At 42.0% G+C, this 13,620-nt stretch overlaps 1 protein-coding gene across 1 annotated transcript in view; it reads left to right on the top strand.

The window, feature by feature from the left end:
* The window catches only part of Atp8a1 (ATPase phospholipid transporting 8A1), a 226,131-nt gene that overhangs the window by 41,916 nt on the left and 170,595 nt on the right, over positions 1 to 13,620 (top strand). The window contains 1 exon segment of the mRNA XM_034508945.2: positions 295 to 340. Within this exon segment, the coding sequence (XP_034364836.1) occupies positions 295 to 340 (46 nt within the window).

Raw genomic sequence — 13,620 nt, 5'->3', positions numbered from 1 at the left:
TATTTAAGCAGTAGACTAAATCTGACTTTTGCTTCCCTTTTCTAGTACAATTTGAGCAGTATTTTACCTATTTGCTACTTAAGAACTTTCCAAGGGCCCCATGCCCGTGCCAACACAGAGGAGTACTGTAGGAGGAAGCTGGGGATGGTCTAACAACACCCCCATCTATGAGTTTAGAAAGACAAAAACACGGAGGCCTAAGTTAAAAGATCTTTGTTTATTCTGAGTACCATTTTACTTGATGGATCTCTGTTCACATTTTCACTGAGCTTTTTGTTTTGTTCTGAACTTTAGAAACGACACAAAGCTGACAATGCTGTGAACAAGAAGCAGACACAAGGTAGGAACTTTATGTCTTTTTTCTTTGTTTACCAAGTTTGCTCGCCGTCATATCCCCAGAGTCTTTACTTACGTATGATTCAGTTGAGAATGCGCTATTGTATTGAAATACTTTCTGTCCCAGCTCAGCTTCCTTAGCAGTTAAATTCCTAAGGGGGGTGGGGGGGAATGGGGATGCCATCTGAAGTGTAAATAAAATATCTAATAAAAAAAAAGAAAGAAAGAAAAAGCCACATTTTCATATATTTAGGTATTTCCTAGCCACATGCTTCTGAATATATTGTTAATGAGGTCAACAGTTTACCCCTGTGTTAAAAACTATAAAAATGGCTTTATTTTATTCGTGAAGAATGTTGGTTTATAGAAATGATTGAAACTTATCTGAAGCTTTGTAACTTGTTTGAAAACTGCTCTGAGTTATTCCGTGGAGACAGATGGAATTATCCACTGAAATGAAGCACATGGTTAAAACCAGGACAGCTTCTGAATGGGCATGGTGTTTTCAGCCTTTTTTGGTGTAGACCAACCAAAATGACCTTCAGTGCAGGCAAAGAAGACCATGGCTGTTTTAAAAAAGTATCTAGAACTTGAAAGCAGACATCTTATGTCATCTCTGAGCTTGCTCCCACTGAGAGACTCCTTTCTCTCTGCAGTTCTCCAGTGAGGAGGGAACCAGGTACCTTTTAGCATCACCTAGTCAGTAAGCACAGTATCTACTGTTGCTCCTGTGGGGGAAGCTCTATGTCAGGGGTTCTCAACTTGTGGGTCGAGACCCCTGTAGTGAGTCATACATCAGATAGCCTGCAAATCAGATATCATGACAATTCGTATCAGTAGCAGAATTACAGTTATAAAGTAGCCATAAAACAGTTTTATGTTTGGGGGTCACCACATGAGGAACTGTATTTAAGGGTTGCAGCCTTAGGAAGGTTGAGAAGTACTACTCTATTGGAATTTACTCTCTCTTTCTCAACTCTTCCTACCAAAGACCTTGTCTGCTAGGTTTCTTTATACATTTAAGGAGGGTGTGTTTATCAGCCTAAATATATAGTGTCTCTACTGAAAGATTAATTATTTGAGGATAGAAGGGAAGATAAAATTAGAATTTTAACTTTGAAGAGCATGCAGCCTCTTTGTTAAGATACATACACATGAGGAAAAATGCATAAGTACATAAGTACAGTATTAAGTACAATATTAGAGACTTGGGAAGATGATGAAGATTGGGTTGTGCAATCTCAATGACTCATTGGATTTTTGTGGCAAATAGTGTTTACCATTTCCAATGCTGTAAAGCCCCCAAAGGGAGAAAAATCTTGCTTTATCACGACCTAGGCCTTAAATTTGGGGAGGACTGTGGATGAATAGAGAGATATAGGGATGGCATTTTGCCTGTGGGTTGAGTGGGAAGAGAGAAGAGAAGACAGCCAGGGAAAGAAAAACACTGCCTGAATGCTGGATTGTACTATTATTAGAGTGCCCCGTGACCCAAAGAGATTCCTATCAGGGAGAAGCAAGACTCATGATTTACAGGATAGGCTAGGGTCAAGTTTTATGAGACCTTTAAATGCCAGGCAAAGGAGATTCCAGCTTTCCTTATCTGTTCTCAGTAGCCATGGCTAAGGAGCCAAAACAGAAGCAGAATGAACATGTAGGCTCAGGATGGAGGACAGAAAGGATCATGGGAGAGCCACACGAAGCTGCTCCAGGAGTTTAGATGCAAAGGAGCAATCATAAGGACGAAAGCGGGGCTGTCTAGATGTTTGGGGTGCTAGTATTTCTGATAATTTGCAGCTAGCTCTTGCATTTGTTATCATGTTGCTTAGAATATTCAGTGGAAGCTTTTTAAACATAACTATGCAAGTACTTTTCTAGTGCATAATAACCACTGGCAGAGGGATCTAGTCTTCAGTGTCTGCTGGTAGGTCTTTCAAAAGCCTTGAAGGACAGTCGTCATGGTGGTATCATTAGGTCAGCACACCTTTTGTCAGAGGGACCCTGATTACTTACATCTCCATTTCCCAAAATGTTCCTGTTGGACAGAATATTCTTTGTGGGTTCTTCCTGGGTTTTTCCATTCTCTGCATGAGGTTATAGGATTCTCTCGATGTGTCTGGAAATGAAGACCAGACACATGTGGGAGAAGGCTTCCCCACTGAGTGTAAATGAGACTAGCTTTGAAATGAACTGTGCAGACTCAGCTACAGGAACCAGGTTACTTGGAAGTCCTAAAGCCAAGAAATAATGTTGATGCTTGGAGTTCTTTCCTGAGTGACTGGCATCTTCCTGCTTAACCTCTCATAGTTTGAGCACTGGTATTCTTGGTTTGGCAGATGATGGGAGATAAGAAAATTGTTTGAACAGGATGCTATTTGCTGTCAGATAACTCAAATTACTTAATATGAGAGCCATCTGTTGCCATTAGACCAGAGTGAAATTCGATTTGCTTGCCCGAACTGAGGCAGTGGTCGGTGTGTAGGCAGGGGAGGGAGATATTTATGACAGGTAATTAATTTTGACAGAGATTTAAAGTATTAAGCTCAGATTTTCGAAATGTTTGCCAAGAACACATGATGTATGAGAGGACGCCTTTTACTCCAGTGCCAGGATTCACTCTTGGGATTTCTACTCAAACGGATATTCTCTCATCTTTTCTGTAAGACACTAAAAAGCCTCCCCAGTCGGTCACTCTAGTCATCCCTAGAGACTTCAGAAACAAACAAACAAAATGATAATTTATTTCCAACATTTTCAGCCACTTAGCTATAGATCGGTGACTGTCTGGCACCTCGTTTCTACCAACTAAATTACAGAGGTTGGCTCTGATTCAGAGCTTTACAACTAGGCTTTATATTTGAGCTTGTCCTCAATACTTTTGGAGAAATGCCACTTTTTGCCTTAGAGATCCATATGTTGGTTAAGCAGATGGCTTAGTGATATGGCAAATGTGACTTTTGTATTATTTTCCAAGAACCTACTTTCAGAGAAGGGGCCGAGCATAAATTGATGCTAACAAGTTCGAGTCCACATGAGTTTGGGTGAGCTTTGTGGTGTATTGCTTTTCTCTATACCTGGTGTGCTGCTATAAAGACATTTTGTACATGGTAGATAGGAACACTGCAGAGGACAGAGCCATCTCTTGCCCATCTATAGATTTCCAGTAGCTTCCAGCCTAGGGTCTTGTCTTAGCAGATCCTGCATGCAATGTGCCGTGTGTGTGTGTGTGTGTGTGTGTGTGTGTGTGTGTGTGTGTGTGTGTGTGGTGTATCCATTCTCTAGAAGAATACTTGAATATAGATAACAAAAGTAAAACAGAGGCTGGAAGTGTAAGGAGATTTCTTGAGAATTTGTGATCTGGGGTGAGAACAAGATGAAGCAAGTAGTTTTCACCTCACTGTGTTCTGGACTGCTTTACAGGCACTGATCTAATATAAGCATGGTGAGAGCTCTCACACTTCTTTACCTTCACTGGCAGCCATTGTGCCATCACTACTGCCCTGGCTTTGCCTCCTGTGAACACAGAACACAGTATCCACTTATCACTTCTATTATTCAAAGCCCCAGCACATGGCTATACTCAAGTGCTTCGGTTTTTTCCTTGCATCTAAATTACCTCTATCTCCTCTGATTTCTTTTTTTTTTACCTCAGTTTTTCTTACAGAGAGAGAGAGAGAGAGAGAGAGAGAGAGAGAGAGAGAGAGAGAGAGAGAGAGAGAAGTGGTCTCTTCTTGTCTCTCCTGAACTGAGTTGTTTTTGTCAACCTCATCTCTGTGGACTAGACAATTGTCACTGTTACTGTAGTGTATACACTGAAGCCAGTGTCCATATGAATTCATTTTGGTGGGTCTGCTAGCTCTCTTTAAATTATAAAACCATGTCTCCATTTTCTGTGGAATGCTATAAGAATCTCATGTAAAATCATGACATAGAGGACTGGGAGAAGATAGTGCTTGGGTGGGGACTAAGGTAGTTGGAATCATTTATAATTGTCTAATGACCAGAAGTGCTATTTTAAAATCCCAGGTTTACTCCCTCCTGGATTCTGTGTGTATGTCCAGAGAGTGAGCTGTGGGAGAGAGAGCCGCCTGCTGACCCCCGGGCTTGGTTCTGTAGTTGGATGAGAGCCAATATCACTAGAGTCAGTTTTCATAATACCTTCTCTAACTATGATAGTGGATATTTTGTGAAAAAAAACATGCCTTTGTTCAATGAACTTTTTTCTGTAATTTAATTTTGTAGAAAAAGACAACATGAAATTCTTTTAACCTAGGCATACTCTTTTGTTTTTTTAAGGTTCATTTTATTGTTTTATTTTATGTGTATGGATGTCTTGTCTCTATGTATGTCTGTATACATGTATGTGCCTGATGCTGGTGGAGGTCCGAAGAGGACATTGGATTCCCTTGAACTGGAGTTATGATGTTTATAGACCACACCCCAGGTCTTTTACAAGAGCAACAAATGCTAAACCAATGAGCCCTCTCTCTAGCCCTCCTACTCTAGGCACACTGCAAACATCATGAACTGACCTCCACCCAGAATTTTCTCCCTAATGCTACACAGGCCTTTTCAGGAGTGGAAGAGATATAGCGATTGTCAGCACACTAACAGGAGCCTGAAGTGTAGAAAGTTGGTGGTTGCTTCCTCCCCCTGGAAACCACTTCACTTTTAAAGGCCTCTGGGGAAAAGGCATGGAGGTGTTGTTTGGGTAATTCAATCTGAAGTGACCCACTAACAGGGCAGAGTCCATCTGCTTCAGTTCACTTCAGAGCTGACAAAGGATTAAAATAGCACCAATTCATGGGCCTACTGAAAAGAGAGAGCAGCACCTTCTGTCTCCTTGCAGCCTCCCCACATATGATGAGCTCCTTACACCCAGTGAGCCTGAACATGCACCTTGCAACATGGACATAAGCTCTTACCTGCGTAAAATTCTTAGAAAGGATTGTTTCCCGGGGCTGAGAGTTATGTATGTGGATAACATGAAGATAACATTTGGTAGTATTTCCAAATCAGTTTCAATGTCTTAGGAGTGTGTGTAAATTGAGCCCATTGGAACTCCTCCACTATAACCTTGGATAGGGAGCTGGTATTTATGTATGAAGAAATAGAGCCCAGATTGTGTTTCATTTCTCCCATTAATCAAAGTTGAACACAGAGGAACAAAACCCACTGAGGACACATAGGAGCACAGTTTAATGGACAGGGGTCTGACTTTAGAATTGCTGCTTTTCCTAGCTCCTATCTTTCCTTCCTGTGTGAGCATACCTCTCTCCTCTCTTCCACCACCACCTCCTCCTCTTCCTCCTCCTCATCCTCCTCCTCCTCTTCCTTCTTCTTCTTCTTTCCACAGCATTACACTTTCAGGTACTTCCTCTACCTGTGTTAGCCTAACCCAATATATATATATATATATATATATATATATATATATATATATATATATATCATATTTGTTACTTTCCTCTAGTAAGTCTGTCTTGAGCACCTTCCTTGAGCTAAGACCTATGCAGAAATACAAAAGCAGTATTCATCCTTGACCCACTGGACATTAGGACAAGGGAAGGAAGATAAATGAAAATGGATATACAAGCCAGAGAGAGTATTGAGAACCAAACGAGAGAAGTGGAATCCATACAGGACATTTGGGAGTTTCATGATGAATGGATGGTAAACCACTGAGCAGAGAGCTTAGGACGATACCTGTGGGTGAAGGGCTACTGTGAACAGCTCTGTGGAATGTGGGCAGGTGTGAGATTACACCTGGGAATAGCAAATGGCTCCTTTTGACAACTGCAGAGATGTATGTTGGGAAAGCAACAAGAACAAGGATGAAGACAAGTTGGGGTCATGTTTCGGGGAGCTTTTGCAAACCCTGGTAAGAAGACTGGAGGAATTGTTGACGGGTGTGAATAGATTGCCAATATGATTTTAAAAGAAGTTGACAGCTGTATAGGACAGGGTAATGCACAAAAATTATCTTGGTTTTTTGTTTGTTTTTTTTGTTTGTTTTTTATTAGGAATTGGAGCTAGGGTGGCAACTAGGAGGACATAAAGGAACCTGTAGTGATTAGATTCCCCTTGCCTGGAGGGGAGGGGAGAAAACTGCAAAGTTTTAGTGCTGACTTAAAGAGGGCCAGGCCCTGAGATAGCCACCCCACCCTGCTTTTCAGAAGTCACAGGGCTTCATAGCTCTAAACTAAATCTATTTCCAGTTTTTAACAGAACAGAAGTTGAGGAGCTTTGAAAACAAAAGCCAAAAAATTGTGAAGTGATTGGTGGGACCAGGCAGGAAGAATTTTCTTGTAAGAAATTTCTCAATGAGGTAAAGAAAAAGGTGAATGGCTTATGATCAAGTGGATACTAGAGGTATTGAAAGTAGAGAATTGTGGGTACTAGAGGTATTGAGAGTAGAGGATTGTGAGTACTAGAGGTATTGAGAGTAGAGGATTGTGGTACTAAAGGTATTGAGAGTAGAGGATTATGGGTACTAGAGGTATGGAGAGTAGAGGATTGTGGTACTAAAAGATATTGAGATTAGAGGATTGTGGGTACTAGAGGTATTGAGAGTAGAGGATTGTGGGTACTAGAGGTATTGAGAGTAAAGGATTGCTGGCCCTGTGCTCTTGTCCTGTTACTTCCTCTGTACGTTTGCTTTTAAGGTGCTGGCTCTCAAACATGATTATGAGTCACTCAGAGGGTTCCTTAAAACACAGATTGCTAGAGTTACCCAGGAGTCCCTGGATGCCTGGAATGGGATCTCAGAGCTGCTGAGTTTCCATTATAAGGTTTTATAATTGAGTTTACAGAAATGCTTTCAGCTGGCTTGATGCCAGTGTGAACAGTCTACTCAAGAGACATCAACTGATGACATTTCTTTTGTCCTTTCTGTCAATAGGAGGCAATGGATTGGCAATACACATAGAGACTTCATTTGGGTTTTATAGGCAATTTTAGACAAACTACTTATATGTGCTGTCTTTCTGGGCCACATGACAATTCCACCTTTGAACTGTCTTTACAGTGAGAGCGTGCTAGGTGAGTGAATGGTGCTTCAGTGTAAGGGTATTTGCTTCTTTTATTTACACAGGTCTAGAGTCTTGGCCTCACTTAACCTTCCCCATAACCTAAAATCCCTCTCAAAGGCTCACTTCCAGAGAGAAAATGAAACACACTTACCTTTCGTGTGTGTGTGTGTGTGTGTGTGTGTGTGTGTGTGTGTGTGTAGAGGATCTGCCTCTTTCTACCTACTTTGGGAAGCGACTGCCCAGGGAAGGGTATCCTGTAACTTTCAGAGATATCCCTAGTGACAGATGCTTCAATTCCAGAGCTGGGCAGCATCTTCTCTCTTGAAGCTCTGAGCATGTAAATGAGCCAGGCTGCAGTGCTTTTGTCTGACTCCAAGGGCCCTACTACTCTAAAAGAGTGTTTGCCTTTCACAGAAGAAACTCTCACTACACCAAAGCTGCCAGCCAGTATCCTGCTGGGAAAAAAAAAAAAAAAAACACGGGCTCCTTTGAGGTGTTTGTTTAATGTCTGAGCCCTCCTTGCGTGCTGCTGTCACCCTAATTAGACTGTGTGGAAACTGTAGCAGGTGTGTTTGGATGGCACCAGGGTGAGGTGGAGGAGGCTCACAACTCAGAATGAGCTGTCAAAGCACCTAGAGGCCATTCAAGATTCTTTCCTGCCTCAGGCTCGCTCTCCTTCCCCAGAGGCATGAATCATCTCCACAGGAAGCCGAGTAGGAGTGTAGCTACCTTTGGACCAACAAAACTTAATAGCCTCCTGGCAAAGGACACTTCAGTATTTCCTGCTTTCTCCAAAGTACTTGGAATGGAGGTAGAGCAGGCTACAGATTTAAAACGCTAGGTTCCTGGTTCCCTTGCCAGCACACTGCATGAGATGGCGCTTGTTTTAATTGTTCTAAGGGTTAGATGTCAGGAACCAGTTCCAAAAGAAAGTCAGCCTTGAACTGTGACTGACAAGTGTCCTTGGCTACTGTTCCAGCCTTGATTTACTCAAATGTTTCTCATGTTGTGCCTGATTTTTTTTAACATCACCAGGTTCAGTGCTGTTCTCAGAGCCTAAAGTGTATGTAGCCTCCAGCTGTGCATTTCCTTTATTTCTGCCCCTTGGGGCAGAAGTGGGGGAAAGGGTGATGGGAACGGCCTCGAGTCTGCCAAGTGCGGCAGACCCGTGGTCTGAATGTTGAAAAGCAGTATCCTGCTTCAAGTTCATAACGTACTCTATTCAGTTAGGCTTTTCCTAGGTTTTCTATCTCCAGGGTAGTCTCCCTTTGTGATTTCTTTATTGTTTCTACTTTCATTTTTATGTCCTGAATGGTTTTGTTCAATTCCTCCACCTGTTTGGTTGTATTCTCTTGTAATTCCTTAAGGGACTTCTGTGTTTCCTCTTTAAGGGCTTCTACCTGTTTACCTGTGTTCTCCTCAAATTCTTTGAGAGTGTTATTTATGTCCTTCTTAAAGTCCTCTATCATCATCATTAGAAGGGATTTTAAATCTGAATTTTTGCTTTCCTAGTAATACGGGAAATTCAGGACTTTCTAGTGTGGGAGAACTAGGTTCTAATGATGCCAAGTACCCTGGGTTGCTGATGCTTATGTTCAGGAGTTTGCCTTTTGCCATCTGGATCTCCTTAGTGCTACCTGCCCTGTCTCTTGACTGGAGCCTGTCTTTCCTATTATCTTGGTTGTGTCAGAGCTGTGTGGGGTGGGTGTTGCTACTGGGGTTAGAGCTGAGGCCCAAAATCTGCTCAGTGCTTCAGGCCAGGAGTGACTTCCTGGGTCCTAGTGGGTCCCAGTTACTCCCTGTTTGGGGCAGGTATTGCTGTCTCCTTACCTAAGATACTGCCAGGGTTAGAGCTCCTGGGAGGCCTGCTTCCTCTGGGTTTTGTCTCAATTAGGCTTTTAACAGCGCTGATACACAATGGCAATGTTCACGTTGATTAATCCAAGCCGGTGCAGACTATGGACTGATTATCAAATATTCACCACATTGACACAATTGAAGTGGTTTGTGCCTGTCTGGGTTGTAGTGGGTGTAGTAAAATTTCACCTGTTGCTGGTGAATGTGTTGCTCTGGATGCGTAAGGAAGTAGTCTCACTGTATCTGATGTAAAGCAGAAAAAGACTACCCTGGAATCAGTGGCACACCTCATGAACTTGCTCCTGCAGGGTACAGTCACACGTAGAGCTCTGTGTCACTTGGCCGTGGCACAGACGTCCCCAAGAGCAGCTTAAGAAATGGTGCTTGGGAAATTGTTTGCCAGAGAAAGTGTAAACTGATCTTGATGTATCGGAAGTCTAGTTAGTAGATAAGATTTTTAAAGATATATCTGTCTAAGGGTGTATACAGATTGATAACTGGCCTGATTTAACAAGCTATAATCTGACTTGATCGACTAGTAAATGTAAACTGTGGAAACTTCCAACCAGGCTTCCCTGGAACTAAGATTTTTTTATATTTATCAAGGAAGTTCAAAAATCCATGTTTTTAGTTCAGTGGCAGGAACCCTAGGGAGCTGTGTCTAGACATCCCTGAGGTTCCTGGGACTTTCCTGGCCTTCCCTTTGTGTAGCAGCGCATCCTCTCCCTTGATTAGAGACCTATGTGAACATGGTCTATGTGTATTGAACTCAGGTACTTGAGTTGTGTGGCAAGTATCTTACCCATTGAACTGTCTGACTGTCTGCTTCACCACCTGACCGATTGTCATTCACACAGCCATACCATGCATTGTTTGTCACAAGCCAGTTGACTCTGTCTTTTGACCTTAATATCCTTCTCAGGTATAAAACGTGTGTGTGTGTGTGTGTGTGTGTGTGTGTGTGTGTGTGTGTGTGTTTATGTATATGTATTTTTTTTTCAAGAAAGCACGTATGTCTTTGATTTTGATGCGTGTGGTAGTAGTGCTGAGGTGAGAAGCTGCAGCCTTGCCTTGGTGACCCTGCTTGCCTTACTGGAAATGTATTTATTACCAACTTGACGAAATCTGTCACTGATAGCCAGGCATGGTGGCTCATGACTAACCTGGTACTTGAGACGCAGAGGCAAAAAGGATAAAACGTTTAAGGCCGGACTCCACTTGTAGCAAATTCAAGGTCAGCCTACACTACATAAAATTCTGTCTCTAAGAAAACAACAACAACAAAAAATCAGGCTGGCATGGTGGCACCTTCATTTAATCCCAGCAGTTAGAAGGCAAAGCAGGCAGGTCTGAATTCAAGATAACCCTAGTCTACTTAAATGGTTCCAGGCCAGCCCATATTATATAATGAGAACCTGTTTCCAAAATGAAAAGGGGGCAGCGGGATGGTTCAATGGGTAAGGTGCTTGCCACCACACAGGAGAACCTGAGTTCAATACCCAGAACTACATGGTAAAATAAGAGAGCCAACTCTCATAAGTTGTCCTCTGACCTCCACTCAAAGGCCAGGGAATAGATGTACATAAACATAAAAGTTAATGTAATAATATTTCTAAAAACAAAGAAGGGGGGAAGAGACAATATCATTGACTGCCACTGCATTTAAAGTTTTCTTCAGTGTGTAAATTTTTTTCAATAGTCCATATTTTCCAATTACTTCCTTAGTAATAAAGGAAATGTTTGTGTGGAGAGAAGGTACCAGTGGTCCTGTTGGGCGGAGGCAGAGATTCCTGGGAGGTCAGTTGGAGAGAGAGGTGATTGCAACAAGGGAGCAGGCTTAGGGAGTGGAGACAGGAGTAGGGCTGGAAGATCACCCTGGAAGGCTGTTGGGACACTGGGTGTGTTGACTGGAACCAGAAGAGTGGCCCGGTGCTATTTTTACATGTAGACTAGCAAACATGTGCTACAGTGGCGTCCGTTCAGGAGGACCAGATTAGATGGCAGAGCTGGAGGGGTGGCCCCAAGCTGACATCAGAGAACAGAGGGTGTTACTTCAGCTCATGTTACATAACACTTTCAATCTTTTTAGCAACTTACAAAACTGACAAATCTATTTTAAGCAAATGTCTAAATAGCTCATTACGTCTTTGTGTATCCTCTTATTCAGTTATCACTTGCCTTGCCAAAGTAGTCTCCATCATAGAATGGGCAACCTGAGGGCCTCTGATGATTTGGGAGATTGTGTACCCCACCACGCCACCTAGTTCCAGCACATTTTCAGTGTTCCATAAAGAAACCCACGTATGTGAGTGGTCAGCTGCTGCTGCCCTGTGCTCTGAGCCCTGGCAACCGCTAATCTGCATCTTGTCTCCATGGATTTGTCTATTCTAAGTACTTTATATAAGTGTAGCCATACAATCTGTGAGCCTTGTCTGTCTGCAGTCTTTCACTTGGCATGTTTTCAGGGCTCATACACGTCATCTTAGTCTCGCTCTTTGTTCCTTTTTGTTACATACAGTGGGCTATTGAATGGACAGTTGGCATCGTGCTCATCTGGACAGTAATTGACGCACATCTTGGTGGGTTCCACTTTTGGCTTAATATAAGCAGTGCTACAGTGAACAGCCATGCACAAGTTGTACATGAAATAAGTTTTCTCTTCCCTCGGGGCTTCATACCCAGTAGTGAGATTTCCTGGTCCTGTAGTGACTGTGATTTACTTTTTAAGAAACTGCTAAAGTGTTTTTTTTTTTTCTACAACTGTATATTAAATGCTGTGTGAATGTTATTTTTAATGTGAGAGTTACTAAGGAGTGGGGTTGTATCATCAGTACACCTATGTAACTACTACTTGGACTTCTTATGCTCTCAAACAGGAGCGAATACCAGTAAACTCAGCATTTCATCCAGCAAGTACTTACCAGGTGCTGTTGAGTGGCTGTGTTGTAACACTGGACATATAGAGTAAGCAAGATAGGAGAGGCTGACACTTTGATGGGTCTTACAATTTGGGGAGAAAACAGCCCTTCTCTAAATATAGACAGACAGACAGACAGGTTTGTGTGTATGTGTATGTATATGTATGTAAGACTGGGTTCTGTATTCTGTAGGAAAATAGCTTATTTATCATGATAAAAGACCAGGTATCCACAAAAGTTCCTGAGAGTGTTGTATGAAAGCTGAGATGTGGAAGGCAGCTGGTTAACTCACTGGGGATGGAGGAAGGCCCCAGTCACAGAATCATGTCTAAAAGGAGGCAAGAAAGGGCATGGTGCTTTGAGCACAGAGAACATAGGGAGAGGGAAGGGAACGGCAACGAGTAATCATGGGCAGTGAATGGTTGCTATGCCATAGGAAGTCATTTATGGGGACTAGGGAGGTGGCTCCATTGCTTACAGTTCTGTCATACAAGCATGAGGACCTGAACTCAGATCCCCTCATCTATTTAAAGCAAGAAGAAAATGCCAGTTAGAGTCCTGGCTGGCTGTATCCTTAGCACTGGACAGGCAGAGACAGATAGATCCCATTGATGGCCAGGCAGTCTAGCCAATCTGGTTCAGTGATGGACCAAAAACATAAGGTTTAATAAAACATCTGATGTCACCTTCATACCTTCATATACATACAAGTGCACATGCAGGCATATTACACACACGCACACGAATGCGCGTGCACACACACACACACACACACAGTCCTTTTGAGATAATGGAAATTAAAATATATTCTAAAGACAAGACGTTATAAAAGATTTTATGATTTGTATTTTATGTGTATGTATGTGTGCGTGTGTACATGTTTACGCTTGTGCACATGGTGCTTGGAGAGACAAGAAGAGGACGTGGGACCCTGGAGCTGGAGCTACAAACAATGGTGAACAGCATGACATGGATGCCAAGAACCACTACTAGCACTCTCAGCCCTGAGCCACCTCTCTACCTCCATGGGACATTTTTATTAGTAAAATAATTCTAGATTTTCAAATGTGTTTGTCCATAATAAGAAGAATTGTTACCTTTTGAAGATGAAATGAACAGTGAGGCATATGACTGTAACAAACCCATCTAAAAGCATGTATGACAATCAGGTTGCTTAGAAAGTATTATTAATCACAATTTTAAAATGCTATGCCTAAATGAGTGAGAAAATGTAACAGTTTTTAGATTAAAAAGATGATTATGCCAAAGCTTTGTATATATTATCAGGAACTGATTTAAAATAAAATTTAAGTCATCATTTTAAAAAAGAAATATCAGAAAAACTTACACAAAGACCAATTAACAGAAAAATTTGAATATATATCTAAGAGAAAATTAGTGGAGACAAATGTAAATGGACAGACATGGTTTAACCATGAATTAAAAAATTTGAGCTCCAAATCAAAGTTTAAAAGGAA

Source organism: Arvicanthis niloticus, chromosome 7 (genome assembly GCF_011762505.2).
Source record: "Arvicanthis niloticus isolate mArvNil1 chromosome 7, mArvNil1.pat.X, whole genome shotgun sequence".
Taxonomy (NCBI): Eukaryota; Metazoa; Chordata; class Mammalia; order Rodentia; family Muridae; genus Arvicanthis; species Arvicanthis niloticus.
This window is presented reverse-complemented; position numbering and strand designations above follow the sequence as displayed.